The 27903-nt window shown below is 53.5% G+C and overlaps 7 protein-coding genes across 7 annotated transcripts; 3 read left to right on the plus strand and 4 right to left on the minus strand.

Annotated features, from left to right (window-relative positions):
- Positions 1-139: 139 nt before the first annotated feature.
- On the plus strand, positions 140-9385 carry COCSUDRAFT_47019 (DUF814-domain-containing protein; the record flags this gene model as incomplete). Its single annotated transcript, XM_005648314.1, has 17 exons — positions 140-149; positions 228-412; positions 700-907; positions 1181-1330; positions 1613-1742; positions 1956-2076; positions 2424-2603; positions 2876-3130; positions 3628-3822; positions 4242-4379; positions 4677-4778; positions 5049-5201; positions 5524-5651; positions 5973-6111; positions 6368-6463; positions 8527-8649; positions 8913-9385. 17 exons carry the CDS (start codon positions 140-142, stop codon positions 8934-8936), a joined length of 2337 nt encoding a protein of 778 aa, XP_005648371.1. The 3' UTR covers positions 8937-9385.
- A 14-nt stretch (positions 9386-9399) lies between these two features.
- Positions 9400-12378, minus strand: COCSUDRAFT_65610 (hypothetical protein). The gene is made up of 8 exons (XM_005648315.1): positions 12121-12378; positions 11859-11981; positions 11530-11664; positions 11127-11240; positions 10748-10870; positions 10381-10498; positions 10129-10176; positions 9400-9936 (listed from the first exon to the last, which is right to left on the minus strand). The coding sequence occupies exons 1-8, from the start codon at positions 12346-12348 to the stop codon at positions 9779-9781; spliced, it is 1047 nt and encodes a 348-aa protein (XP_005648372.1). The 5' UTR covers positions 12349-12378; the 3' UTR covers positions 9400-9778.
- An 835-nt stretch (positions 12379-13213) lies between these two features.
- On the plus strand, positions 13214-14239 carry COCSUDRAFT_62361 (ribosomal protein L24; the record flags this gene model as incomplete). Its single annotated transcript, XM_005648316.1, has 4 exons — positions 13214-13357; positions 13575-13622; positions 13822-13952; positions 14176-14239. 4 exons carry the CDS (start codon positions 13214-13216, stop codon positions 14237-14239), a joined length of 387 nt encoding a protein of 128 aa, XP_005648373.1.
- A 298-nt stretch (positions 14240-14537) lies between these two features.
- COCSUDRAFT_28475 (ribosomal protein S5 component of cytosolic 80S ribosome and 40S small subunit) lies at positions 14538-16976 on the minus strand. Its single transcript, XM_005648317.1, has 5 exons — positions 16867-16976; positions 16282-16406; positions 15752-15895; positions 15169-15372; positions 14538-14782 (listed from the first exon to the last, which is right to left on the minus strand). The coding sequence occupies exons 1-5, from the start codon at positions 16927-16929 to the stop codon at positions 14728-14730; spliced, it is 591 nt and encodes a 196-aa protein (XP_005648374.1). The 5' UTR covers positions 16930-16976; the 3' UTR covers positions 14538-14727.
- Positions 16977-17137: 161 nt separating this feature from the next.
- On the plus strand, positions 17138-18657 carry COCSUDRAFT_53133 (hypothetical protein). The gene is made up of 3 exons (XM_005648318.1): positions 17138-17341; positions 17783-18003; positions 18315-18657. Exons 1-3 carry the CDS (start codon positions 17197-17199, stop codon positions 18456-18458), a joined length of 510 nt encoding a protein of 169 aa, XP_005648375.1. The 5' UTR covers positions 17138-17196; the 3' UTR covers positions 18459-18657.
- A 1332-nt stretch (positions 18658-19989) lies between these two features.
- On the minus strand, positions 19990-21718 carry COCSUDRAFT_47023 (hypothetical protein). The gene is made up of 5 exons (XM_005648319.1): positions 21691-21718; positions 21417-21550; positions 21066-21222; positions 20585-20759; positions 19990-20298 (listed from the first exon to the last, which is right to left on the minus strand). Exons 3-4 carry the CDS (start codon positions 21132-21134, stop codon positions 20652-20654), a joined length of 177 nt encoding a protein of 58 aa, XP_005648376.1. The 5' UTR covers positions 21135-21222; positions 21417-21550; positions 21691-21718; the 3' UTR covers positions 19990-20298; positions 20585-20651.
- Positions 21719-22760: 1042 nt separating this feature from the next.
- On the minus strand, positions 22761-25400 carry COCSUDRAFT_53134 (MPT family transporter: inner membrane translocase Tim50; the record flags this gene model as incomplete). The annotated part of the gene is made up of 5 exons (XM_005648320.1): positions 22761-23244; positions 23631-23729; positions 24020-24160; positions 24732-24846; positions 25297-25400. 5 exons carry the CDS (start codon positions 25398-25400, stop codon positions 23029-23031), a joined length of 675 nt encoding a protein of 224 aa, XP_005648377.1. The 3' UTR covers positions 22761-23028.
- Between the last annotated feature and the right edge of the window lie 2503 nt (positions 25401-27903).

Below are 27903 nucleotides of genomic sequence, written 5' to 3' on the forward strand. Positions count from 1 at the left end.
ACCATTTTGCATGGCCACGCAAGCGAGCAAGTCCAGATTTAATCCGAGGTGCCTGTGTGGATATCTCGCCTTTGGCGGCACAAAGCCTCTTGATACCGCTTGACCTGAGCTCATCAGCAGTGCTAGCTTCCTTCCGTGCATGGCTGCTGGTGAGCTGTCCTGCCATGCGTGCTCCATGTGAGGCAGGTTCCCAAGCAATCCTGAGCAATTTCATGGCTTGCTAGCAGGGAACGGCTCAGGCGCCTCTGCGCACGATTTCCCTGCAGAGAACAGCACAGCAGCTGACAGGGCGAGCAGCAGCAGTACTGCAAGCACGTCCCGGCCTAAAGTGGCGGTCACCTGTGACTTTACCCTCTTGGCTGCCTGCACTTGGGAGCTGCGCCAGCGCTGGCTGCCGGCCAAGGTGGACCAGGTGATCTTTTGAATCCTTCTTCAAGCTCAAGAGAATGCGTCAGCATGAAAGTATCGTTCTTGATGGCCTTGCAACGGGTTCCAAAGAATCACACATGTCGGCAGGGAGACATACAGGAATGCCATGGACACCATGCACATGCGTATTGCTGTGCATAACGCTGCAACGGCAGCGCATGCCTTGCCAAGGCCATGCTCACAAGGCAATAGTGCAGATATGACCATGATGCATGGGCTCTCAGATATTCAGGCAGCCACCAATGTCTTCAAGCTGGTGTGTTTGCTCAGGTGGTTCAGGCGGATGAGCACACGGTGTGTCTGCGGCTGAGAACTTCGGCGGCGGTCAGCCTGTCAGCTTCACCTGAGTCAGAGGGGGATGATCGCACTGATGAGCCACTTGATACACCTGGAGACCCCTTCATAGACCCTTTCACGGATACGCAGCATGACAGGCTGCCCTGGCCCTGGATGAGATCACCTCCCGGCAGCGACAGAGGTGCATTGACCTGTGCATTGAACGCAAGTTTGCTCCTCGTTGTTATGCCTTCAGAAACACCCCGTTGATTTGCTCCTCTGTGCCCTGGATCAGTCAGTGGGAGTCTCAAAGACCAGACCTTCCCTGCATGGCTCTTCAGCTTCTGTTACGACATCAGGCAGATGTGGTCTCTTTCAAAATGCATGAAGAGCCCCAGGAAAGTGCTTGGAGCTATCTCCTCGTCACCCGCTGGGCTCACTGGCGGACCATGAGTTGTATTGTGGTGCCTGCCAGGTGAGCTGTCTGGGGTGATGGATGGGGGCATGGCCCAGGGCTGGCTGTGGCTGTGCTGGGACCCCCAGGGAGCCGCGCGCATCACAATGGGGCCGGCTCCCGAGCGCGGGGCGGCTGCAGAGGCGTTCTCTTTCGGCGCACAGATGGCCGGTGAGCAGTCCGCCATGCCTCCTTTGTCAGGCTAGATTCCCATATGGTGCCCCTCTCCTTTCCTGTTCGATTCCTACCTTGAAAAAGCCATGCACTGAATAGCTGCCACGGAGGCCACTCTGTCAAATATGGTATTCACAGAGATGAGCGGTATCCGTGGAGACTTTCACTACAGTGCTTGCATGATTGCGTACATTTTGCTGCTGCTATTGTCTGATCTGGACCACAGTGCTTGCTGATCACCAGTCGCTGCCTCACATGTGCTATGTGGCTGTCATGCAGCTGAGCTGAAGGGGTTGATTCTGCTGGATGCGGAGATCCCTCGCGCATGGGAGCGCGTAGTGAAGCTGACCTTTGGGCCGCGCATCTTTGAGGACGCGACTCGCCACGTTTACGCGGAGGTGCAGGGCAGGTGCACGCACATGCAGCCACCTGCTTGCAGCTGAATGCATGTCGGAAGGCCTTGTAGGGGCATTGCAGAGCCAAAAGTACTGCTTTTGGTTTCCGGTCTGCCATTTGCAAGTAGAGACCTTTTGAGCTTACAGACTTCTGTGCTTTCAATCGCTAATATGAAAATTCTGGCAAGGATATCTGTGTGCTGAAATATCTTTTTCCTTTAATCCAGGTACAGCAACGTGGTGTTGACAGATACAAAGGCGGACCGTGCCGAGAAGTTCTTAGGCCTGCCGATCCTGGCGGCTGGGCACCAGGTTGGCGCGCTGCAGTCATCAGAACGGCAGCTGCAGGTGAGACATGTGTTCTCATGACGTGATATCTTAGTTTTGCAGCCCTTACATGCAGCTTGTCTGTACACGCACCTTGCCTCTACCTTGTAGGAAGAGCTTGGAAAAAAATGACAATTACTATATCCGCACATTAGTATATCCACACCAGGTTGCCCTCAGGTCAGAGTGTGGGTGCGGATTGTCGAGCAGAGCGTGTGGTACTGCCTCACTTGCAGCTCTGTGGTTAAATTGTCCAGGGCGCAGCTTAAGAAAGAAAGATGGAACTCATGAACCCCGTGTGAGGCCCAGAGTCTCAGAACGCGAAAAGAGAATGTGGTTAACAATGTAATCACTGGTTGCCTGTTCAGGTGCTGGGCCATTACACGCTGCCTCCTACCACCCAGGGGCTGCAGCCGAGCGTGTCAGAGGCGCTGAACTCCTGGCGCGCCAACATCACCGGAGCCGCCACCCTGCTCGAGGATTCGCCGGCGCCCAGAAAGGGCGCACATGGCGCCACGATTGCGCAGGCCCTTGTGCGCGCCTACCAGGTGGGAAACTCTTGCTTTGGCTGCACGCACATGGAACTTGTGCCCCTTGTGCTACCCTCAGCATTTTCAAGTCCATATTGTTTTCCACCTGTCAGAGAGCAGGACGAATGTGTTGTGGTTAACATTGCAACATACTGCTCACACAAGCAAACTCAAATGCCTCAGACCTTCCTGCAGTTCTGAACACTCCCTCATGCTCGTGCTCATGTGTGCCTGTGATTTGGATTTGATGCAAGATATTGCATGTGAACGGCCTAGTTTGCATGCGGCAGGGCATAGGCCCCGGCCTAGCGGCAGAGCTGTGTGAAGCAGCGGACGTGGACTGGGAGCTTCTGCCGCGAGAATTGGAGGACGCTGAATGGGAGGCGCTGTTTAAGCAGTGGTGCGCGTGGCTCAAGACACTTGCGCTCGGCCGGTTCCAGCCTGCCAGGGACCCGACATCAGGCCGCATCTCTGTGCTGGGCGCTGGATCGCAGTCGCTTGACAGCGTGCACGCGCTTGTGAATGGCGCCCTGCGCAGCAGCCAGGTGCTTGGTCGATACGACCCTCTTGGATAACACCCGGCAACTGTGTCGTTGTCGCACGTTGTGGCAGTCTCTCCCTAAAATGCACGTATGGGCACTGCTCCCTATGGACCTGCCAGAATCACCATTCAAGCGCAGGTTTTTCAAGAAGCAGGGCTTGTCTAAGTGTCCCTTGGTCTTTGGATGTGACTTGTTCTGATGCCTGACCTTCTGTACCACGACCACAAACTGCTGCTTCCCATTTCCCTCTTGGCAGCACCTGCCGGCCTCATCAGTGTTTCCTCGCCGTTGGATTAGAGCTCTTATGAGCAGCTGTGAGGCAGCTCTCAATGCCCCACGGCTGCGATGCACTGAGCCTGGCACCGACTGAGATACCTTGACTTTCTTGCATGACCAGAGGTTGTTTGAGCAGCAGTCGGTGCGGCTGTCAGTGCCCGGCGGCAGCGGTGCACTGAGCCCGGCAGTGATTGAATACCTTCAAGTGGTGCAATCTCTTGCAGGACCAGAGCTCGTTTGAGCAGCGGTCGGGGCGGCTGTCACGCGCGGTCCTATCCGGCATAAAGCGGCTCAGCGCCAAGCTGGCCAACCTGCAGCGGCAGCAGGCGGCGGAGGCCGACGCGGAGGCAACGCGCCGAACGGCCGACCTGCTCACCGCCAACCTGCACCTCTGCCGCCAAGGGGACACCAGCGTGGAGGTGGGGGGCCCCTCAGGGTTTTCAGGGGTCGTGGAATCAAAACTAGGATTATGTAATAATGACTGCACAGCCAGGTGTGCTTGACCTGCTGACCATGAAGGCGCCTGTTATGAAAGGCAGGAATGGAAGGACCGGCCTGGCTTTGTTGTGGAGGCACCCAACCTCTTGAGAGACAGGCCGTGGGCAGAAGTACCATTACGTGCACCCAAGCAGCAGGGCTTTGATCAAGGGATAGAAGTACAGCAGCATGTGCTATTTGTGCAAGGGCAGTGCCACTTGAGGGAGATACTGGCTGCTGCCTGGAAGAGCTGCCTTTTCTTCATGATGATAGCTTGAAGGGCATAATGATAACTTGGGATGATGCCTTGATGTGTCACAATTTCCGACCAAGCTCTCAAGCGTCTCAAATACCTTGGCAGGTGGATGACTGGGAGACTGGTGAGAGGGTGACGATAGCGTTGGATCGGGCGGTCCCCCCGGCGGAGACCGCGGCGGCTCTGTACCGGGTTGCGCGCAAGCAGGGGCGCACCGGCCAAGCCATCGCTCCCATCCTCGAGGTGGGCCACCCTTTCCTTTGACCAATCATGGTGTTCTGACGGAGGATGTCGTGCATCACTAGTACCTAAACCCTCCTGAAATCACCAGGTCACTGAGTCTGTCGGAAATCTTGTTATTTTGCCCTCAGGAACATGCGCAGGGCATGACAAAACGGCGCCGGCAACACACATCTGTGAAGCACCCTCACAGCTTTTGACATATCATCTAATGACAGGACACGCCGATCTGCATGTCTGGTTTTGGACAAATTCGGGGTATTTGCTGGTGCTGATTTGATGTGTGATGCTTGCGAGCAGGAGGCGAATGCGCAGCTGGAGCACCTGCATGATATCGACGCGCAGCTGGACATGGTGGACCCTCATGAGGCCGGAGCTCTGGACGTCCTCAAAGGCATCCAGGTGACTCGTCCCTGACGCATACGACGCCAGACCCCTTATAATCATCTGGCGAAGTGGAATATTTGTGCGGCGACCGGGCAATCATCAGGACATGATCAAGTGCTCATGGATGCCAATCTTGCAACACGCTGCAGAATAACGAATCCGTCATTCCTTACAATAAAAAATTACATACTTTGCATGTGGTGGATCGGTGTCTCTTCACTCACAGACGACCCGGTACAAATATTGCGGTTGTGTGCTGCACTCAAGGGTCCTGATGCGGTGCAGGAGGAGCTGGTGGCCATGGGTGTGATGAAGCCGTCGGCCGACGCGGCGTTGGCGGCTCGCAGCGCCGCACGGGCGGCCAAGGCGGCGCGGCGGCTGAGAGATGCGCAGGAGCGGAGAGAGTTCCGGCGCTTCACCACTCCGGGGGGACTGCAGGTGCGCCGCTGTCACAACTGACGGCAGTCTTAGCCTTATTGACAGTCTTACCTTTGCTCAACACTCTGAGGAAGCACATCTCGCTGACAGAGGGTCCTCTTGGTCCTGAACTGAAATGCACGTGCCGATCCGGGACAGCGGCGTCCTTGCCCTTCCGGTGCGGTTGCTGCCCGTCTACTTTATACCTGCCGACATCACACCCTTTAATGCAATCTCTTTTCTTATACAGCTCTTCAATCAAGGGGCTTGTGTGATGACAAGGCAATAGCGCGTCCTGCTGTGCCCAGCTGTTGGAGGCTGAGTTGTTGACTGGGTGCGCCAGGTGCTGGTGGGGCGCAACAACAAGGAGAACGATCGGCTAAGCCACGAGGTGGCGGCCAAATCAGACCTTTGGTTCCATGCGCGCGGCTTCCCCGGCTCGCACACCGTCCTGCGAGTGCCTGCCGGCAGGTGCGCACTGCATGCCATTTTCTTCCTGCTGATTTGTCCATTTCACGGTGTTTGGCTCTTACTGAGGTATTTGCCACCAACATGGACCATGTCGGTGGCAAACTGCTCCTGCAATGCTACAAGACAATTCAAAGAGCACAAAACAGCAAGAGGCAATCTACGTGGTGCCTTTAATTCTGAAGACTGCTGTCAGATGTCACAGTATTGCCTCCATTGCTCAACTACACGTGCTCAGCAATGAAAAGACTCCATGAGAAGGACCTTGCAAAGATGCAAAGATGTGGAGCAACCTCAGATTTGGGCTGTGCGGCGTATTCGCAGCTCCGCCACGGATGAGGACATCAGCTTTGCAGCTGACCTGGCGGCCTTCTATTCCAAGGCGCGGGAGGAAGGAAAAGTACAGGTCGTCAAGACAAGGGTTGCCAACCTGAAGAAAATCCCCGGTGCAGCCCCCGGCAAGGTCAGCGCTGACTCATTGCTTGTCATCGTATGGCAGCTACATGGCGCAAAGTACCTTGCTGTTGCGCTAGTGGTGTATCCTCTTTGCTCTCCTTGTTTCCTGCCACTCATCCGTCAATGTGTTACTATGTGTCAGATCTGGCCATATGCATGTGCCATCTGGTCTGATTCCCGTGGACTTCCTGCTCAATAGGAAGGGGAGAGGGACTGAGGGTGGTCTGATAGATATACTGAAGGAGTGAGTGTGTGGCATGCAGGTGATGGTGGTAAAGGAGAAGGTTGTGATGGGGCAGCCAGACAATGCGCGCAAACTGCCGCAGGTCGCAGAAACCGCAGCCGGCGGCAATATCTCTGTGAGCAGTGTTTTGAATTACCGATAAGGGATGGAGATGTCCCTTTGTAGCTTGTGATGTGGCAGCCAGACAAATGGGCGCACACTGCCATTGAAAAGCGTACGCTGCTGCTGGCAACGGCTGTGTGGGACCATCATGTGCTTGGGGTGCAATGGACTCATTTGACCCGCTAGGCAGGATAGCATACTAGTACAGCTGCATTATTTGAGGTGGGAGGAGCAAGCAGCTGCACCTAACTTAGGCAGCTGCAGGCAGTGAGACTCTTGGTGGGATCCCATCGCCGGGCAAAGTTGATGGCGGCATGATTTCTCTAGGACCTTCGAAGAATTCTCCAATGGTCTAAGGAGTTTGAAAGCACTAATGATGCTTTTTGCATGAACCACTGGAGTGATATACAGCTGTCATATTATTGGGATCAATTTATATACCCTAAGCTGATAAGATACCAATCATTTGACTCTGCACGGCGATGGTCAACCTTCAAGGTATTCCGAATACCTGCGTACCTCCTCAGCTGAGAAAGCTGCAGGAATGCTTTTAATTAATTTTAACGGTGATTTAAGCTATGTAAAGGACAGTTGTTCTTTAAATACCCCTAGAAGCTTCACGTCCACGTGCACGTCCTCGTCCTGCAGGTGGCTAGTCCGAGACTCGCAGCGAGAAAGGCCCAACGTTTCCTGCATGATGTACACCACTTCCACGTGGCGGCTTCGACAATCTGCACCAGGTTCTCCAATGATCTTCCTTTCGCAAGCCTCTCAGAGTGCAACGCTTTCAACATACAGGCACAGCAGCGCAAGCGATGGATGCGGTTATGCAGGCTCTAGGTCAACAACCTCCGCCCCAACCCCAAGCGGTCCCAGATGTGGCCGATCCACCGCAACCGGGACTTCAACCGTCTGTGAACGACGAACACTACTTGATGGTGGTCAGATATGTCAGGCGCCTGCTGAACATCTTTCAGTGCGGTGACTTCCCGCACCTGAAGTTTTCCTAGATGGAAGTTTGTACCTCGTAAGCGCCATTTGTTGTTTGCCGATGATGTGTATCCTGCTCTATGCATACTCATGGGCCTGTTGAAGAACAACATAGCGGCTTGTTGGGCCTGCTGTTCACCACAGATGGTACTGATGTGCTGCCATTTCGTGCAGCGGACCACAGCCTTATTGCACCGCACAGAATGATATCTTGGGTTACCTTCTTGGAGTATCATCAAGGTGAGACATGTGCCTTACAAGCAATCAGCATAATTGCAAATGCATATATTTGTTCGCATCGAACGCTCTTACGCATTATTTGGAGTCCACGGGCTCTGACTATGTGGTTGTGCTGACCAGCGAGGAGAGTTCTTTTGGCGATTCAGCAGCAGCAGGGAAGCGTACCGCAAGCACTGAATAATGCAACCGCTGGCATAAATGTTCTCACCGAGATCACCGCCGACATCGACGACCGAACGTACAGTCTTCAAAACTTGACCCCCTTCTAAGAACCTGTTCACATGCACACCTTTTTACAGCTGGAGAAGAGGCAATCAATCCTGAAGCGGGTTGGGTCTGCAGGATTTGCCTGAACAATCGGTACGCCAACGAGCCGCAAGACCAGCTCATGAGAAGACTGACACCCTTTGGGCCTTTGCAAGCAGCAGACATCGAGATTTTCCCACCCACAAGAGCAGCTCTCCAAGGTCTAAACAGGGACATTGTGAGGTCGTTGCTCTGGCGCTACCTGGGGCACGAAGATGGTATGTCTCCTGACAATGCACACTTCATCCCCGGCGAACAAAATGACCCGGAGGCTCTTCGACGGAGAGAGGTGAATGCATTGGGCGCGCTGCTCCATGTACCTCAGCTATGGTGATTGCTTCCGGTGCGTGTGCTCCTATACCAGCTCTCATGGCATGCATGCAGTAGCGGTACGGGATTTGTAGAGCTGTTCCACCCTTAGCATTCTGATGCAAAGACTTTGCTCCTCTGCAGCTTCATTATTTTGTTAGAGGTACAGTGGCCGGAGAAGAACAAAGTGGGTCAGTACGAGGATTCAACATAGTTCATCATGCACTGCAGGAGGAACCGGTGGCCAAGGGCGTGATGAAGCCGTCCGCCATGCCGCTGCAGCACCCGCGCCGGCACACGGGCCAAGCCCCGCCAACAGACTGGTTCCAGACTATGGCACCTGTGGTGGTACAGGTGCGTCTCTCCCCTGTGATGATCATACTTATTATATTTATATTTAAGAGCCTGTTGGGAGCCACCTAAGGCTCATTGGTCTTACAGGCAGTCTGTCACTGCCCATCTTCATGTGGCAAACTTCTCATGTCCCTGCACTCCGTCAATAATCTGGCAATCCTAGTAGTGTTCTGGCTTAATGCATGCAATCTGGTGACGCAGTACCAAATAGCTCTTGAGTACTGTTTCCTAATATACTGAAGGAGTGGGTGTATGGCATGCAGGTCACCTTACCACCATCACGGTGACAGTGGTAAGGGAGAAGGTTGTCATGGGGCAGCCAGACAATGCACGCAAACTGCCGCAGGTCACAGGCACCGCAGCCGGCGGCAGTATCTCTGTGAGCAGTGCTTTGAATTACTGATGAGGGATGAAGATGTCCACAGCCAGAAGTTGGAAGCGAGTCCAGGATTCAGTGGGCGGCTGCAGGCAGCGTTAGATTTAAAGAGCCTTGCTGGAAGACTCCAGCATCAACGGATGCATGCGATTCAGTTGTGTAGTTTGCTTGCTAAAAAGAGTCATGACCAATCGGAAGCCAAGAACAGAGCTCTCCAGGATGGTGTGGCACATTGCACACATTGCATAAAGCACACATTTCTTTGAAGCTTACACAAGCAGATTAGATAAGACTTTGATAGCCAGCCATGATGCTGCTCAGGCAACACTAGTGCACTGCAGTGTGACAGTTGTGACTTTTATCACGATACTATTGTAGTACTCTTCGATTTTACAATGGCATGCCATTCCACCAATCGTTGAAGGACCCAATATTTCTGATAAGCTAACAAATTTTAGCTAATACTCCTCACCCTCCCGTCGACACAGTAGACCACAATTGTCTCCCAGATCCTTCGGCACGTGGCGCCATGTTAATACACATCCTGTCTGGATTAGTGAGAAGACATTAAACCTGCTCTGCCAGACCCTTCTCATGGCAGATCATAAGCAACACCACCATCGAGCGATATTCCAGTCTATGGTTCATTGTGGCACACACATGAACACGAAATTTGGGCTTTCTGCTTTTTTACTGCAAATGGCCCCTGAAAAGATATTCACGTCGCCACCCTGGCAGGGATGAATTACTGATTCAGTAAGGATTGTATCGCCCCTGCGCCTGTAGCCGTCGCACATTTGGCGGCGTTTTGCCGGAGCCGGGCCGGCCGCCATTGGCGTAATCACCCTGCTGCCAATCCCCCTGGTATTCTGAAGTTCCCATGCCGTATCTATTTGGTGCGCTGTTGAACCCTGTGCCACGCAACACAATGCATGTCTTAGAAGCAGCTAGAAGAAAGGAAAGGTCGATGCCTGACATCAGCGGTTCATCACACATTGACACAGCGCATGTATGCAAACAACCTCTTCAGTCTGCGAGTAGGGAGGAGTTTTTGCGCTCTCATCCTAGGGAGTGCGCAAGATGGCATTGGGAGGGGAGAGCACCTGGCGGCACGCCGGGCGGTCCTGATGGTATCAAGCCTGCTGCCGCCGCTGCACACAAGCAAGGAGTACACTTCAGCATGCCTCCCTTGGAACACACTGCACGCGCATAGCAAAGCCGGCAAGATAGCACAAGATGTCCAGCACCTGCATCTGCTGCCTGACCATGCACAAGTGTGAGGTTTGTGGTGTGCATGTGCTGAGTTATAACATTTACGTCTGCGCAAGAGCGATTCCTGGTGCAAATGGTCTCACCTGCGGCGTTGGATGCTGCGGTGGCGGCTGCAGCGGCGGAGGCAGCACCGGGCGTCTTGTAGTGCGCCTGCAGCAGCTTGGCGCGCGCCGCCGACACAGCTCCCTTGCCCGGCAGCACCTGCGCACCACCAGCCACTAAGTCTCTCACCCACACCTCTTACATGTTCTCTAACCGGCATAAGCACCTCACCTACGGCTGCAAACAAAAGTGTCCAATGATGCTGACCCGCCGCATTGAATACAAAGCACAAGAAGAGATGCTTAATCATGCCCCCTCACTGGTATTGACATCGTCTACTGGGGTGCACAACAAAAGAAGCCAATGATCGGAAGTAAAACTAACACTGCAGAAGGGGAGCAAACGCACAACGCCGTCTTGGAAACGTGTAAGGGAGCGGCCGTCTGAGAGGCTCCACTGGTCATTCCCCAGGTCGGTCAGCCGCACGCCCAGCGCACCCAGCGCCCCCTGCAGCGCCCTGAACACCTCCGGCTGCACGCGCGCACTCTTGAATTCAAACACAAATTCAAACTTGGATTTGAACACAAATTTTTCACTGATCGCTTCTAACACGCATACAACTGAGAGCTCAAGATGCTCTTTCTATTCTTTCCCATGGAGGAAGGATGAGTGTCTCGTAAGTCTTGGTGCAGGCCAGCGAATTGTACCCATTCCGTACACAGCAGCTAAGATGCATCAGAGAATAAACACAGTCAAACACAAGAGACCGCACAGTAGAAGACCGCACCCGTTTGCTGCCGCCTGTGTCGAGGGTGATGTCACCAGCGGCCGACACGCGCACAATCTCCACCCCCTTGAGCTTCACCACCACCTCGCCCGACTCCACGCGCGTGAAGCACGTCTGCGCGCATATCATTCACCCCTTCTCAGCTATCTAAGGGAACGAAGGCCACTTTGCGCTGCAGTATAAAGCTGAGCAGCCATACGCGCTCATGTTGTGCAGTACGTCTTCTTGCACATGGCACAGGTCACCGTACAGGGCAAGAGCTTCCCTCAGCAAATGTGAGGTTACAATGGCACCAAATGGCTGATCTGCGGATGGACCACTGCAGCAAAGCTGCTTCCATCTACCTAAAATAAATATGGAGAGCAATGCAGTCCTCGACACGTTAAGTGAGCTGTAAATATACCTCTTTCGGCCTCTCTGGCGCCGCGGGTTGCCCCATGGGTCCGCGCCTGGCCGGCCCTGGGAACATGCCCTGCCCAAATGAGGGCCCTGGCCCAAAACCCATTGGCTGCCCAAACGCCGCGCCTCCTCCCTGTGCCTGCACACAATCCAAAGCCCCCATTTGGCTTTGCTGACATGCTTGGGAACTGAGGTGAATTCACATGTGTGGGGTGTCACGTCACTGGGCACTACGGACCGTGCTAGCTTGCAACCTTCCAAGGGGTGTCTGAAGTGTTGCAAAGCGGACGTGGGAAAGAATAGAGCAGAACTCAAAATCTGTTGTAGGCGCACCAGGAATTCAGGTGGGAGTAGAAGCACTGGCCCCGACCCAGGGTTGCCCATCTCTGCTCCGGTGTCCACTCGCACGAGGCGCTGTGCATTGGGAGGAAAAGGGAGTGTTCCAGGCTGTGGTCCCTGCGCAAACAGAGATCTTCTGGTTCCCACTAGCCCAATACTAATTGTGCAATGGTATCAGCTCCAGTGCTCGTCATGCTGTCAGCTGCTGGTTCCAAGGAACGGTGTAAAACTGCAGCTGCATCGACGAGTCTCATACCTGCCAGTTCTGTTGATGCACGCCATGGAATCGTCCACGCCCTCTGCCTCCCTGATCGGAGGGCCCTCTTCCCCTGCCTCCCCTGCCTCGATGCGCACCATTCTGAAATCCGTCATTGCGATGCCTTCCTTGGTTCCCTTTCTTTTCCGGTCCCTTCTCCTTTATTAAGGCATCCAAGCTCATGTGCAACCCTTTGGGTTCCACGCCGGCTGTGCCGTTCTCTGCCATGGTGTATGTACTCTTTGATTCTTCTCCCGTAATTCAAAGACAAACTGCAAAAGATTTTGCTCGAGTAGATAGATCAAAGAGGTGAGTGATCGATCATAACCTATGCTTTCTAATCTCACAACATCAACTTGATTGCACTCTTTTACGGTACTTGCGACAAACACATATTCACGACTATTTCTCAGATGTATCAGTGCCCTTCTCTAATGCTTCTCCTGGATCTGCATGGAGAGCCGTCCTGGCGTTAGTAAGCGGGAATGGAACGCCACCGGAATCCGTGAACCTCTTGTGGGCTTATCTCAGCCGCTGTCTTCTTTGAAGCGAAGCAGGGAGAAGCAGAGGCCCTAGATCAGCTTTCTGGACGAGCAGAAAACACCATGGCGTCTTTCATGGGAACGCAGACTTTGGGCTCGCGAGGCAGCCTTGCAGGAACCCGGCTATGCCCTCACACACAGACATCTAGGGTGAGTTTTTAGTTTGGAGGCCATGTTGATGAGTAATATCGACTTTCTTCCAGAAACCAAGCTTTCTTGTGGAGGTCTGGTTGCAGTATGACATGTTAGGCTGCTGAATAGACGCTGCACTCCTCACTGGAAACAAGGAGGCCTGTTCGGTTGGATCTTTCTCCAAGCACCATTGCGCATGGTATCTTGATGAGTTTCACATCTTAAATGCTGTGCACAGGTGCAGCCGCTCTGTAGATTACCAACGTCAGCAAGCCTCTTCGTGAGTTCCTTGCCTACACCTACCATGCAACCCTGCTTGCTCTGTGTTTCAAGAGGGCTGATGTTCTTTGTTCAACTCTGCAGATCATGTCAATATCAGGGAATTCTGGTACAAATCTGGGCTAATGTGGATATGTCTCATGCAGGGGCCTGGAAAGAAGTGGGAGCACTATGACTTGAACAAGAATGGGAAGCCTGTGCGGATCCCCATGCATGTGAAGAAGGGGGACACCGTGCAGGTCATTGCAGGCAGGGACAAAGGGACGATTGGAGAGGTCACAAAGGTGCAATCCCTCTGTCTCGCCGTGGATGCAATGGAAATGATTCTGATGATGACGTGCTATCGAGCGACGTCATCATCATGACGAGAGGGTCGGCATCATTGTTCAGTCTCACGATGGCCAAGAACATGGTTGTGGGAGGCTGCTGCAGAAGAGTTTCAGGGGCAGTGGGTGATGTGCTTGTGTCTGATTCTGATGGGACTATCTTGGTGCCATGCAGGTTTTGACCAAGCAGGGGAAGATTGTGGTTGAGGGTGCCAATGTAAAGGTACGCAGCTGCCATGGACTTTGGCACATGGCAGAGAAACAGACATGTCTGAAGCTAGCCAGCTGCAGTTGAACTCACCTGTCTCTACATGTGTTTGGGGACTTGAGACTGCGCAAGATTACTTTATTGCAAACAATGTGAGGACTAGACTTGGCTTTGCATATCTGTGGATGTGTGACCTTCTATGTGTTGCCTGCAGAAAAAAACCGTGCAGCCAAAGCCTGGTGCGGATGAGAAGGGGCAGATTGTGCAGACAGAGTCGCCCATCCACCACTCCAATGTCATGCTCTACTCCAAGGAGAAGCAGATCAGGAGTCGCGTGGGACACAAGTAAGCTTCTTTCATTGCTTCAGTTGTTAAAGGGGTCGGAGAAATGTTTCCTTTATGAGCAAATGCCTCCTCTATGCTGCGCCGGAAGCCTAAATACAGGCTGCGCCGCAGCGTTGTGCAGGAAACTACACATATGAAGATCGCTCGTGAGCCTGGGATTGCACAGCATGTAGATTTTTAGCTGTCCTATTACCAATGATCTGAGTCCCGGTTGTCTATGCAGGATTTTGGAGGACGGCAAGAAGGTCAGGTATCTGGTGAAGACTGGCGAGGTCATTGATAGCTGAGGCTTTGCCAAATGGTGTCAGCAATATAGAGGGCTGACGAGCAATGCTGCATTTTTGAGAGCATAAGTTTTTGTTGTATACACAACTTGTAAGAGCAGTGAACTTGATCGCAACTCCCACGCAAACGCGAATAATCTTACTGATTCGTGATGTTCTCGAAATCTATAAACGCAATCATTGTCAATTAGCTGAAGAGAGTTCCTGAGTACCATGTGCTGGTGCTGTTGAGGCCCAAAGCTTTCTAGGTGTAAAGAGCCGTGTGCGCATGCATCTGCATATGCAATAATAAAACCACCCTGAAAATATCACAGAATTACAGTGAACGGTGTCTCACACCTACATGATCAAATGCACTTCAATTCTGCTGCAATTATTTGAGAGTGATTGAAACATGCAGCAAGCACAGCCAAACACTGGTCTGTGCACAGCAGAAAAAGCACACACAACTCTAGTACAGCAAACGCCAGCATGAGCACTGTGCATTTTGCTCAGCGGTTGGCCTTGGCCACACGCTCCAGCTCATCCTTCTTCTTGATGGCATACCTGCAGCGCAGAAACAGCTCAGGTAGATCTCAAACCCAAAAGTTTAAGAAAGCACACAGTGAAGTTCTGGAACCAATGAAATGACTTCCCTGCTGCTTCCTTTCAGAAACATCCAAATCATCCTTGCATGCTCTTTAGCAGCAGCACTTTAGAAGTGCAGCATGTTCTGCTCCGGAGGTGTACCAACGATGCAAGGGTCACACGGAGGTCCTCCTGACACCAGAGTGGCATGGAGGGCACAGAGCAGGAGCTGTAACACGCACAGGCTGGTGAAATAGGAGAGAGATTGTGCAAGTAAAACATGAGAGGCAATTCCAAGACAGCAAAATTCCAAGACGCCTTGGGCATCCTTTGAGGGTTGAGGGAGTTGGAAAAGAGGTGCGCACGAGTTGGAGGAGCCCTTGGCGGCGTTGATGAGCTCGTCGGCGAGGCACTCGGAGATGGTCTTGATGTTGCGGAATGCGCTCTCGCGCGCGCCGGTAGTCAGCAGGTAGATGGCCTGGTTCACGCGGCGCAGGGGGGAGATATCCACCGCCTGCCGCCTGATCACTCCCGCGCTGCCGATCCGGGTTGCGTCCTCACGCGGGCCGCTGCAGCCACACAACCTTGACTGTCAGAGGACGGGTATTTGAAAGAGGGTTCCGTGAGGGTGAAAGTGTATTCATGGGCCATGCATGAATTGTCAGATCGCATGCGGTTCTGGGCAACTGTCCTCTGTCAATTCGTCAAGCCCTGCTGCAACTGGCTTGGGGGTGCAAGGCTGCTGCTGATTAATAGTCCCACACACGTGGCAAGGAAGCCATAAGTACACCCACAGACGGCAAGGACAAGTGATCATGGCCCGCATGCAATGGCAATCCACCCGCCTGGCATGATGCATGAGGCTGCCATATATAAAAGTTACCAGGAAGTAAGCACGCAGGCGAGACAAACAGAAGACATCCAGCGCAAGAGAGAAAAGGGGCACGCCTGTTGATGACCGCATCGACGAGGACCTGGATGGGGTTCTGGTCGGTGAGCAGGTGGACGATCTCAAACGCGTGCTTGATGATGCGCACCGCCATCAGCTTCTTGCCGTTGTTGCGCCCGTGCATCATCAGCGAGTCGGTGATCCTGCAGTCGCACCACGTCACAGTCAGCATAGTCAATATCGTGTTGCGTGTAGGGAGTATCGTGTAGCGTGTTGCGGTGTTGCGCATGTTGCGGTGTTTTCACTTATCAGGGATGGTCTGACTGTTCTAATGCCGATCTAATATTTCCTCAATGAAGCAAGTGTCCGCCATGGGTACACATATCAGGGATGCATCTGGCTGATCTGAAGCAACTCTGATATCCCCAGAATCCTCAGTGTATCGGGTTTGCATCATCCTGCAGAATTAGAGGCCCAGTTGCTTGATCCGTCCTGTCAGCAGGCTGGTGCATGCTGCAGCCACAGTACTACATCTGTTTTCCCCTGCTGGGCACCATATGCGATCTGTCAGGGGAAGGCTGCTGCGCACCGCTCTACAATGGGGCACTGCGCCTTTCTGAAGCGCTTCTTCTGGTACCGCCCGGCTGTGTGCGGCACATACCGCGCAGTCTTGGGCTTGACTGCGATGTAATCTTCCAGTGCCATGTCGCTGACCTGCAGGCAGCAACGATGTGCTGAACAACTCGCACAAACATCGTTGATTGAAGATCCAGCACATCAGTACGTCCCCCGAACTATATCATATCTGCGATGCTAACCAAATATGATGGGAGAGGCACAGGCAGCTCAAAGAGCACGCCTCCCCTACAGCATCCTTTTCTCCACGATCTTGGTTGGCCAACCCCAGAAATCGTGTAGCAAATGCACTGGATCCGAAGTTGACATGCTATCTGAGATTTATTGCCCAAAATGACATAACAATATACGCCTGCATCCGGTTTGCAAATCCCACCAAAGCGAAAAGAGCTATCCTGCTCAACTGGGCTTGCAAGCATTTCAGACGCCTACTACACTTCTGGCAATATGCATTTCGTGTAAACTAGCATATCCTATCGCAAATACGCTGTTCCATCTCGATCTGTAACATGCTGCTTCAATATGGCAATGTGCTCACCTCCACATCGTCGAAGGACCACTTGCCAAACAGCTTGACCTCCTGGACAAGCTCGACCGCCATGATTACGATCTGGCCCTCGACTGGCTGTCTGGGCTGGTCCTGCCTCCTGCTGCACTTGCAATTGAGAAAACAAGGGCGGCGGCCTCGCAATGAACTCTGCTCAGGGGCCCCCCGCTGTAATGGGTTCCCCCCGCCCGTGGTTGTTGCCTGCCCAGCTTCCAACTTCCTCCACTTCAACGCTGCTTCCCTCAGCGCTAAACCTGTTTGAAAACCTTGTTTGCACAGAGCATTGCCTTTCTGCATCGATTGCCGAATTAATAGAGGGGCATGGCGCATAAAAAGAAGGGATCCAAGAAGGGCAGTTCTGCAGCGAATGGGCCAAGCAGACCACAGACTGCTGCGGCACAAACCAACGGAGAACCGCATTCGTACAAGGAAGCTGTCACAACCAATCTAGACATCAACGCCACAGGCATGCTCCGTGACATTGATGGTCTCTTGCCCACAGTCCAACCGGCAAAAGGATTGAACAAGCTCATCCTGAGCGAAAGAACGATGATGTCGCTCATAGAGTGGAGAGCAATCATTTTTGAAATAAACCTAACCGTGGCAATTTTACATTCCTGACCGGAACACTGACAACATACATAAGGGACAAAACGTCCTAGATACTAGGCTTGCCATCGTGGGCACTCATCGCATTTGACGTCGTTATATCGAATACAGATTAGATTATGGATGTTTATATAACGAATTCTAGGTCATGTGACAAGATGTGGTCGTCAGAAGGACACAACTTGTTCTCTGCAGCGGAGACCTAGGGTGCCAGGTATGGACAGACAAAAAAACAGCTGTGCAGATAGCGTCACTGTTTTGCGCTAAATGACATGTTAATGTCTGCTGTCTTACGCAGAAGAAGCAAATGGGCACAACATATCGGAAGACACCAGCCCACAGACCTCTCCCAGGACTGACGGCTCTACAGACAAGGATGGCTCCGCTGACAAGGAAGCGACCAAGCCCAACGGCAAGCCTGCCGAGCCGGAAAAGCCAAAGCCAGCGCAGCCGCAGACCGGGGAGCATGCTGCCCAGGACGCACGCAAGGCACTGGAGGACACTGTCGAGAACTTGCGGGTAGCTCAGCTAGTCCATACTGATGTAACATCAGCTGATACAGTATGAAATTGCAATCGGAAATGAGCTTGAATTGCGGTATTTGCTTGTTGTCCTGGTGACATGGCCTTCCTGACTGCACATGCCTCCGTACCGGCCAATCATCCATTTGGTGCATCATGCTTGGACCTTCGTGCGTCATGCTCCCAGTGCTGTCTCGGTTGCATTAAAACTGGATTCAGCACAAATGACGCCAGCACGGTTTCACAGTCTGTCTCAGGGCGCTTGCCATGGTCTGTACCCTTCCTTATGGGTGATCGTTCCGACTGCAGGGGGACCTGCGGGCAGAGAAGGGCAGGCGGGAGCATGCGGAGGAGCAGGTGTTGGTATGGAAGGCCACGTCAGCCGCGCTGGGCCTCAGCACGCTCGGCTGCGCTACGCTTGCACTCGTCGCGCTCATGCGCTGCCGGAGCTGAGCTGGCACCTCCCAACGCTGAGGTGGCGGTGAGGTGGCGCTGCAGAGGAGGCTAGCTGGTGCTGCCTGAACTGAGGTGGCATCGCTGGACGCTGCGTCAAGCGCTGATACTCACTAGGCGCTGGAGGGTCTGCCGCAGCAACAGCCGGTGTGCGCAGCGCTTGGAGTGGATCATGCTGGCGTGGGGCTTGATGCGGAGCAATGGAGTAAGGATGGCAGGTGCACAGCCTGCTGCACACTCCTCAGGTGTTGCCTTGGTCTGAGGCAGATGAAATCCGACAGTATGGGCTGCGGGTAATGACTATTGCTAGCTAATACGGGGTCATTCCAGCGGCGCGCAGGTCTTCACTGCGGCGGTTGCAGACGCTCAGTATACATAGCATTCCTGTACGAGCAGCACTGCCAGATCTCCCTGGTAACTGCTGGAATATCGAGCGTGGGTTTTGAATAACCCAGGGGGGCTTTACATGATTGTTGTCCCTCGCAGTTGTGTTGGGCTGTTGATCATTCATGCGCATTGTGATCTAAGAAGAGCCATCACGTTTGCTATTGCTGATGTGTCCTGAGGAGAGGCATGTAATGTGCCATGGGCAGATCAGAACATCAACGCCATTGTGCAGAGCACCAGCCGCTCTCGGTTTGCTGATCTCATGCTTCAAGCAAGTTGCTGTTCCACGCTGTGTGTTTTCCCAGGATTGTTCTGGATAAGCCAGCATATGTTTATCTTTGAGAAGAGTTTCAAGTCTGGTGCCTAGAGGGCAATCAAGTGCTTGGTGATATATACTTGTTGACGGATGGTACATTGCTGGCAGGCACATCAGCCCATCGTAAGTACCGTATATGGTACTTACTGCATAGTGCCAGAGGCTCTGCGCTTGTGATGCAGCTGATAGGATCGGCACATGCTCGCGCATACCTGTGTTCATCATTGACTGTTGTAAGCATTGTTTGGCGAGTGATTGAACATACTTGCTGCGTTGCGGTGATCTCAGAAAGGCTTCACATGCTCCAAGGCACTGGCGGCCGGCCGCTGCCGTGGTCATCCAGAAGCACGTCCGCAGGCGGGTGCCACCAAGAGGGTCTGTTCACCAGGCAACTTGCCATATTTTCAAAAGCGGAGGCACCTGCTCACTTTTCTTGGACGAATCCATATCAGGGAGTCTGCCCTGAGCTCAAGGTTGCTCTCGGAGGTCTCCCCAATTGCAGAGGAAATGGATGGAGCTGCTAAAATTGATGGAGCCTTTCCATGCGCACTAGTGCCTTTAATGCGCACAGTACTGGCAGTATGGGGTCATATGACAGTATGCGTGGGAAGGGCAGAGAGGAACATTGGTGCTGCATTGGGCAGTGCATCCTCTGCAAGAGTAATAACATTGCTTTCATAGCAACACACCCTGCCATCGAGTGTGACAAGCTGCAGAGAAAAGCAATTTGTGCAGTACGGTATTTTGTTTCCACAAGAAGTCTGTCCCCCATTGACCTTGTTGTGCAGGTAATTAACTCCTGCAGTGCTCCTCCGGCTGTATCCTGTGGGCTGTAACCATGACTGCCAAATCTTGCCTGGGTTTGTTGGTACCCAGACGATCTAAGGGAATGCTAGTAAACTGTTATCTACGGCATTAGAATCTGACACAATGGACCATAATATGAAAAACATTCAGGCGCCGCCCAGCTCAATCATTTCCATCTCCCGCTCTGTCAGCACGCGGCTCTGGGACAGCTTTGTGCCGCGCTCGCGCCCAGAGTACCACGGCCCGGTGCTGAACGTCGCCGCCTGCTTCTGCGGCGCCTGCTTCACCTGCGGCTGCGGCGCAGTTGTCGCCTCGGGCGCTTCCAAGAACCTGAAAAGCAGATCACAGCATACTCAGGATGCCGAAGCAGCATGTGAATTGAAGGCACAGTCAGGCAAATGCTAGAGGAGGGCAGGGAGAGGCTCCCAATGATAGGTTCTGGACCTGCTTTCACCTTGGTTTCAAGGATGGCATTTTCTTGCGCAAGTTCGCCAGCATTGAAAGGGTCTTGCAGCCCTTGTCATCGAGCATCTATACAGCATCTAAAGAATAGATACCACCTGATGGTATTTGTAATCATCTACACTTTAGGGGTCGAGCAAGAAAACTGGCGCACTTTTTCTGCTCTTCCGCCGACAGGCTGCTGATGGCAACGCCCTCTGGCGTGCGCCGCGTGGGGAACTTTATGCTCGGCCGGCGGTGCGGCGGCGGCTGCGTCTCAGCGCTTGTGTCAGTGCTGACATCATCACCGCTGACGCTCGACGCCTCCTTCGCGGCCTCTGCTGCCTTGTCTGCAGAGCAACAATGATACTTTAGACATGGTCGCATTCCCAGCACAACCTTGCGTGTAATGTTCTGCCTATTCAGGCTTGTCCAGCACACTTGCGTGCGGCCCTCTTTCTTCTGAATTTGTAGTCATACAGTCCCAAGACAGCCAAGGACCGAGGAGGAGCTGGTGGACCCAAGAATGTCTGCACGGCCTGATGAGTTCCACTTGATATTGACATTGAAGAGCCTTCCAGCGTTCCTAAAGCTGCTGATCCGCAACCTTTGCAAAGATGCATAATTCCTAAATCAGAATCTGCGCAAGCGCATACCTGTGCTGACAGGGGACTCCTTTTCGAGTGCTTCGGCCTGGTCGCTGGAGGGGCCAGTGGCAGACTCATCCTTAGCCCCTGTGTCCCCTGCTTCTGCGCTCCCCACAGTAATCTTGGCAACTACCTGTCCCACTGTCACTGTGTCTTCCTCCTTGACCTGCGCCGTGAAGCATTGCCAGCTGAAACCCCAGCTTGTGAAACCCCAGCTCTGACAGGTATAGGAGTGCAACAGTGCGCTGCGCTGTGCTGCGCTGGATAACCTGCAGTTTCAAGGCTTTGGACGTCCAGCGACTGGAATAGCTATTGAAAGTCCTGACACTCAGGAGGACATGCGTGAGCCAAAGGCCTTACCAGGACGCTTTCCAGAGTGCCGCTCTGTGGCGCTCGCACATCGATGGTCACTTTGTCAGTCTCGATCTGAAACAGGACGTCATCCTCCGCCACGGCATCGCCTGCCTGCTTGGAAATGGTGGCGATGGAACCCTCTGTGTCCGCAGAGGCTCAGCTCAACCTTTCGTGAAGCTCGTACAATGATGACCCCCCCTCGGCTGCAGTTGATGGATATAGGGATGAATAATCAACATTCTCTATCTGATACAACGCCTGCAAAGGAGGAAGTGCGTGCCTGTGATGCTCTCCCCGAAGGACCCTACTTCCACGTTTACCGTGCTCGACAAGTAAGGATTGACTCTGAAGGTTCTGGTCTGATATGCGTTCCATCTCCCTTCCTTCCCACTCCATTGATGCGAAGCTGAAGCATCAAAACCAGCAACGAAAGCAGGGGCAATGCCTTCCTCAACTCTGCATACTGCAACTAGCTGGCGCCTCAACCCTGTGTTACGGAGCGCTCTTTGCAAGAGTAGTCTTCCACTCTGCATCGATATATGTGTTTCTGAATGGATCGCTTTGTCTTCTGTGGACCAGATGGGTGAGAAACACCTCTGCCCTACTGTTGACGCTAGTGCTTCAAGATGAGCGACACTTTTGATAAAACCAATCACGCATGCATAAGAAGTTCTGCTGGCACCAGACGATCTTGCATGAACTGAGCTGACCACGAATTGTGCGATTGCTGAAAATTTCGAGAGGGGTGTCAGGTTTAGTAACCAGTTTATGTAAGGTATCCTTACAAGCACCAAACTTGGCACACTATAAATGGACACAGTTTTGTCCAACCGAGATAGCTGATGTCCTGCCCGTGGAAATGCTAAAAATGGCCCACGCTGTCTCACTTACGCAGAAGGAACCGGATTGAGGAGCATATGCAACGATCTGCACTCTCATGTCCTCACCATAACTGCATCAAGGCAACCTTGAAGTAGTCCTCACATCACGTATCGATAATGATTCTAGTACTTTACAGCTCCTAGTTTGCAACAGCTACCAAGGCCACCATGACTTGGCGCACAGAGTGCAAGACCTAGCAAAGTCTGCTGATACCTGAAAGAGACACAGAAGTGCAAAATTTGCCCGCCCAGCCGCCCTGCAATCCCTGCAGCGCAGGACGCTCCTCTTCACACATCCTGTGTGGGAAGATCTTAAGATAGGTCTCTGCTGCGAGCAACAGGGATCCAGGTCTCTGACGCACACCGGCCAATTGGCAGCACACAAACCCGAAGATTTCCCGTTCAAACACAGGAATTGCGGAAAAGCAATGCGCGCCAACCCGGCTATCCCAGCCGCAAAGGCCACCAAAGAGCCACCCGCTGAGCAGAAGAGACGCGAACACGCGGCGCGCGCCAACCGAGCCAGTCAGTGGCCGGGCCGATCCGCGGCGCGGCCGTCTCAGCGGCGCAGGCGGCTGAAGAGCCCTGCCACACCCAGAGCCCACGCGGATCTCGACAACCCCGGCCCACCTGCTCAGCCGCGCGCACGCCAGAACATCTCTTCTTGAAGAGACTTGCACCCCGGACCGGCCTGGCCCGGCCATCTCGGCGGCGCGCACAGGCCCGGCCCAGCCGTTTTAGCGGCGTAGGCCGGCGAAGAGGCCCGGGCGCTGGGACTGCTTCTTGGCGGCCAGGGCGCGCATGCGCTCGCGGAAAGCGCTTGGAATGTCCTCGCCCTCAAAGCTGCGCACGACCGCGCGCACGTCGGGGACGTTGGTGCGGAAGACCTGCTCCAGCAGCGGCAGCAGGTCCAGCAGCGCCGTGTCCTCCGACTCCAGCTTCCACGGCTTCAGCTGCGCGCGTGTCAGCGGGCCGTGATGTCAGCGCCACTCAACAAAGATGTCAGCATGCCGCTGGGAAGGGTGGCGTAACAGTAGGACGACCGAGAAACGACATCAGCCTCCAGGGCTAATGTCAAACACCACTGAAGCATGATTTCAGCACCCTTGCAGGAAGCCGCTAATCAGGGATGCGGAACATCAGCGCAATGGAGAGATGACATAGCCCAAGCAGCAGATATTTTTGCATGCCTTTCTAACAGGGCCACAAGCGTATTGTGGTGCCAATTGTGGTGCCAACAAGTGGTGGAACAGAACTTCCTTAGGACCTATGACAAGGCAGATTAGCGTGAGCTAGCGCAGGTCCAGAGCAGACAGAAAAGCAGGGATAAGGAGCACACCTTGATGGCGTTGTCTGCCTGGAGCGAGTATGCGTCCTCATTTGCAGTGATGAGCAGAACCTTGTCCAGGTCCCGGTTCAGGTAGTTCAGGTTGCGCACCTGCGTGCACATGTGCGCACATGTTGAATACGTGAACTGCTTGTCATTGTTGTGCGGTGACCTTTAGCACACGCTATGTCAGACTTCCGTGCATCCCTAGCTCAATTTTAACGCTCCTATGCCAGTGGTGTGACATTGGATGAGACCACCAACGCCGCAAGCCCAACATCATTCTGGAACACTGTCTTTTCCAGGGCAGATAGTAGCAAGAAGACAAGCATCTCCAGGGGACAGAGCAAATCTGATCAAATAGGGTGCAGGGCCGCAGAAGGGAAAAGCCAAGTTCTCACGTGCTTGCCGTTGATGTACTGCGTTGAGTCGCGGTAAAGGCGGTACTGGATGAAGCGCTGCGGGTCGAGCCTGTCCAGGATGGGGTCTGCGTAGGTGGGCAGCTGGTCCGTGTACACCACCAGCTCATAGTACTGCGCCATCTGCACCACAGCACACAGCCGCGCCACGTCAGCATGTTCACTCCTTCTACAGGTCATCTGCCTATTAAAGGCCAGGGCATGTTGTTTTCTGCAGCCCTCTCCATCTGACCCCATAAACACAATATGATGCCCCTGCAGGACTGGCCAAACCCCCAGGTCACCCACACCAGCTCACGGTTCCGCGCGATCTGCCGGCCGTACAGCACAGCCGCGCCACGTCAGCCCCCAACATCAGCACGGCTTGCTGCTCTAGTGAAATTGCGGGGTGATTAGGCCATGCGCATTGCGTGTAGACCAGTGCTCTGTACTGCTGCGCGCACAGTCATGCTTTGCCAAATCACTCGTTGCCAACAGGGCATCCGATCATCTCCCGCATACCCAATGTACTTCCAGCCAAGCAATGTGCTTTTGCCCATTGCTCCCATGCAATCTTGGGGAGTAACAGGTATGGCAGCTGCAGAGTGTGCAGAGATGATCTGACTGTTGACTTGAAGCAGAGCACAGCGACGAGTGCGGTGGCAGGGACTGTGTGCGCCAAAATAAACAAGCGCGGAGCAGCAGGGGCCCGTGCCTGGCGCAGGAAATCTTCGGCTCCAGGGCGCTTGAAGGTGCGCCAGCCGCGGCCGCGCGTCCAGTCGCTGTGTATCAGCGTGTCGTCCAGGTCCAGCACCAGCGTCCGCACATGCCTGCAGATGACCACACACCGCTGAGTCAGCGTGTGCCTTTTCATTTGCCGCATCAAGAACAACGCCAACATGAGCCTTGACTGCTGCTGTGCATTGCTCCGGTGCAAAACTTGTTCGAAGCAATCTAAAGCAAGGTCATCATTGAGCTTGGAGCAGGTAAATGAGCTCCCCTGTGTGACGCTTCACCATACAGTGAAGGGACACCTTAGCAGCAGATCCATCAGGGCTGGTGAATCCTCAAGGTGAAATTCACACAGCAAATTCTGACAATCATCCTCAGTGCTCTGTTGCTCTGTTGTGAACCAGGTCAGTAACGACCACAGAGGACGAATGAGTTTCTGGTAAGAATGGGAATCCTCAGCGCAGTGCATGCCTTGTTGGAGCTGCCAGACTTGCCAGAAGTGTTAAAAAAGGAAATGTGCTTGGCATGCAGCTGCCAGGGAGTTTCACCTGGCGTGGGCCGGCAGGTCTGGCAGCAGGTGCTCCGAGGGCGGATCTGAGTACTTCTTGACCTGCTCCTCCAAACTGCGCCGATTCTCCACATACCATGACATCAGCGGAATCCACAGCTGCGCGCATGCATAAAAATCGAGGGTCATTTAAAGTACCGTTCACCACCACCAGATTGCTTTTCTACAGCAGATACCACACCAAGCGCATATCCTATTGATAGCAGCCCGCTGCTCCTGCATTGTTCAGAAAGGCTGTCCTTGCAGGAGGGACACAGCTAAATGAGCGGATTTACAACCTGGAGAAATTCTGTATGTCACTAGCACTGCATATCACCGCGAGGCAGCACTTTCTGCCTACTTGGCGCTCGCACTTAAATGTATGCCTTGCATCTTTCTTCACTTAAAACTGTTTCACTGTCTTTCGTTGGGCGCAAGACAAAATCATGGGAGCGCACCGATCTGCCTGGGAACTCGTGCTCGGGCTGTTTCCGCTCCTTGATGAGCTGCTCCATCTCTGGCGTGGTGTAGCGCAGTGTGTAGTAGCCAAAATAGGCCGTGCCCCCCAGCGCAGCAAAGAACAGCGCATTGCCCGCCGCCGACAGCGCGCTCGTCAGCCCTCCCTCCCCTGGTATCTCCCCCTGGACAACAATGACAAGAAAGGGTTTGCGCACTATTATATTTGTGGGATACTGCGCCAGAGAATGGCATGACATGATAGTCAAGCTTGCTGCGCAATGTCAATAGAGCAGCCATCATGCCGGTGATGATCTCATCACATGTGCAGGAGTTACATCAGCTGCATGAAAGCCACATCACCACCAGTGAACGTGCCATTCATTGTCTGCAAATTGCGTGTGTCAATGTACGTGCCTCCCATCACGGAAGGACACATGCCAACTTGGCACATGCAAGGCAGAGAGACAAAGGTGCACAGGGGGATGCCCACCTGCGCATGCGCCTTGGCTTGGGCCGCAGCGGCTTCTGCCTGCGCGGCTTCTATAGGAGCCTGCATGGACTTGAGGAGCCTGCTGGAGCCTTCTGCAGTGGTGGTGCTCGTGCTGGCTGCTGTGCCGCTGGTGGATGCTGCACTGCTGCTGGTGGCTGCCTCAGATGTGGAAGCTGCCCCAGGGCTAGCATTGCTGGTTGGCGTGCTGCGAGTCGTCGGCCCCAGTCCACTACTGCTGGTAGACGGCCCATTCTTTGCGCCATCGCTGCAGACACAAGCGGAATGAGCTCGAACACTTCAACGCATACAGCTGCCCCTGGTTATTGGGATTAGCCCGTACTATACTGGCATCAACGCATATATCATGTTACAAACTGTGGATCTCTTGATCCTTGAAAGGTGGTGCAGCTATATTCGCAGGTTGACTTTCGGTCTCTTGTTGAAGGCATGGAATATGTGGAAAGAGCAACGGCAGGCATGCTGGATGAAGACACCCACCTGAAACCTCTATTTACAGCCGATCTTCCAGATACAGCAACATTCCTAAGGATGAGGCGCCCGGCCTGGATGCCTCTGGCTAGCATCTGTGCTACTCAAGCTGATTCCCAAGTCTCCTAAAACGAAAGTACTCCTGTTTTCCCTACTTCATACAAATCTGCGTTTATCCTTCAGAGAAACTCTTCTGCTCTAACGACGATTCAGTGGCTCGCTTGTTGGCATGCCAATGATGGGCCTTCCTTCCCTTCTCGGCCAGGGTCCGCCAATTGTTCCCCTGTGATTATTGGTCAAGGGTCCTCCCAAGTTCAAAATGTTGCACTACAGTTGCACCGTGCAACTTGCACGACAGTTAAGGCAAATGGCTTGTCGCATGCTTTGAGAACCGAAGTGTGCGCGCTTATCACAAATATGCTTACGGACCCAGGCCGCTGACGAATTGAGGCGAAAAGGTGCCATCCCTTACTCGTTGCCAGCTAGAGCCAAAATTTCGAACTGATCGACTTTGTCCCTGTGCCAGACTGCTACCAAAGAATACTTACTGACGTCATAGAGACTACGGGCATCAGGCTAAACGCTTCTATTTGTGTGTGGGGTAGTCATATGCGTCTGAGACGCATGGTCGCCATGCTGTCCCCGGGAGTTTCCCGAGTTGTGCCTGGTTCAGTCTGCCTATGACATGCTCCTACAATGCCCTTCATTTGTGACTGAAGTTATGAAGCGACAAGCACGCCGACTGGTACTCTCAACATCCTATGCTTCTGTGTCAAAACAAGCCTCTGGTAAGCACCGCAAGGAAAACTGACGCTAGTACGTCACGAGTTGTGGGTAATTTTCTAGGTCATCGAAGCGAGTTTGAGTGTTCGGAAAGAGGGTTGCAGGTAGGGATGATACCAAGACTGTGGTTTCACAGGCTGCATCTGCCTGGGCAGAAGGACGTCTCCAGGAGACAGCCCAGCTTCAAGCCCTAGTTGGAGCAGGCCCCTGTGTCCAAGGGCCCACCAGCAGTCCTGATCGCTGCAATTTCCCTTCTACACAGCACAACAGGCGTTGGTGCGCCTTGTCCTGCACATCCGAATTTTTGCTGCACCGAAAATTTAATCACTACCAGACAGACACTGGTCTCAGCAGGTCCCATACACTTGGTCTCAGCAGGTCCCATAA

Source organism: Coccomyxa subellipsoidea, assembly GCF_000258705.1.
Source record: "Coccomyxa subellipsoidea C-169, whole genome shotgun sequence".
Lineage (NCBI taxonomy): Eukaryota > Viridiplantae > Chlorophyta > Trebouxiophyceae > Coccomyxaceae > Coccomyxa > Coccomyxa subellipsoidea.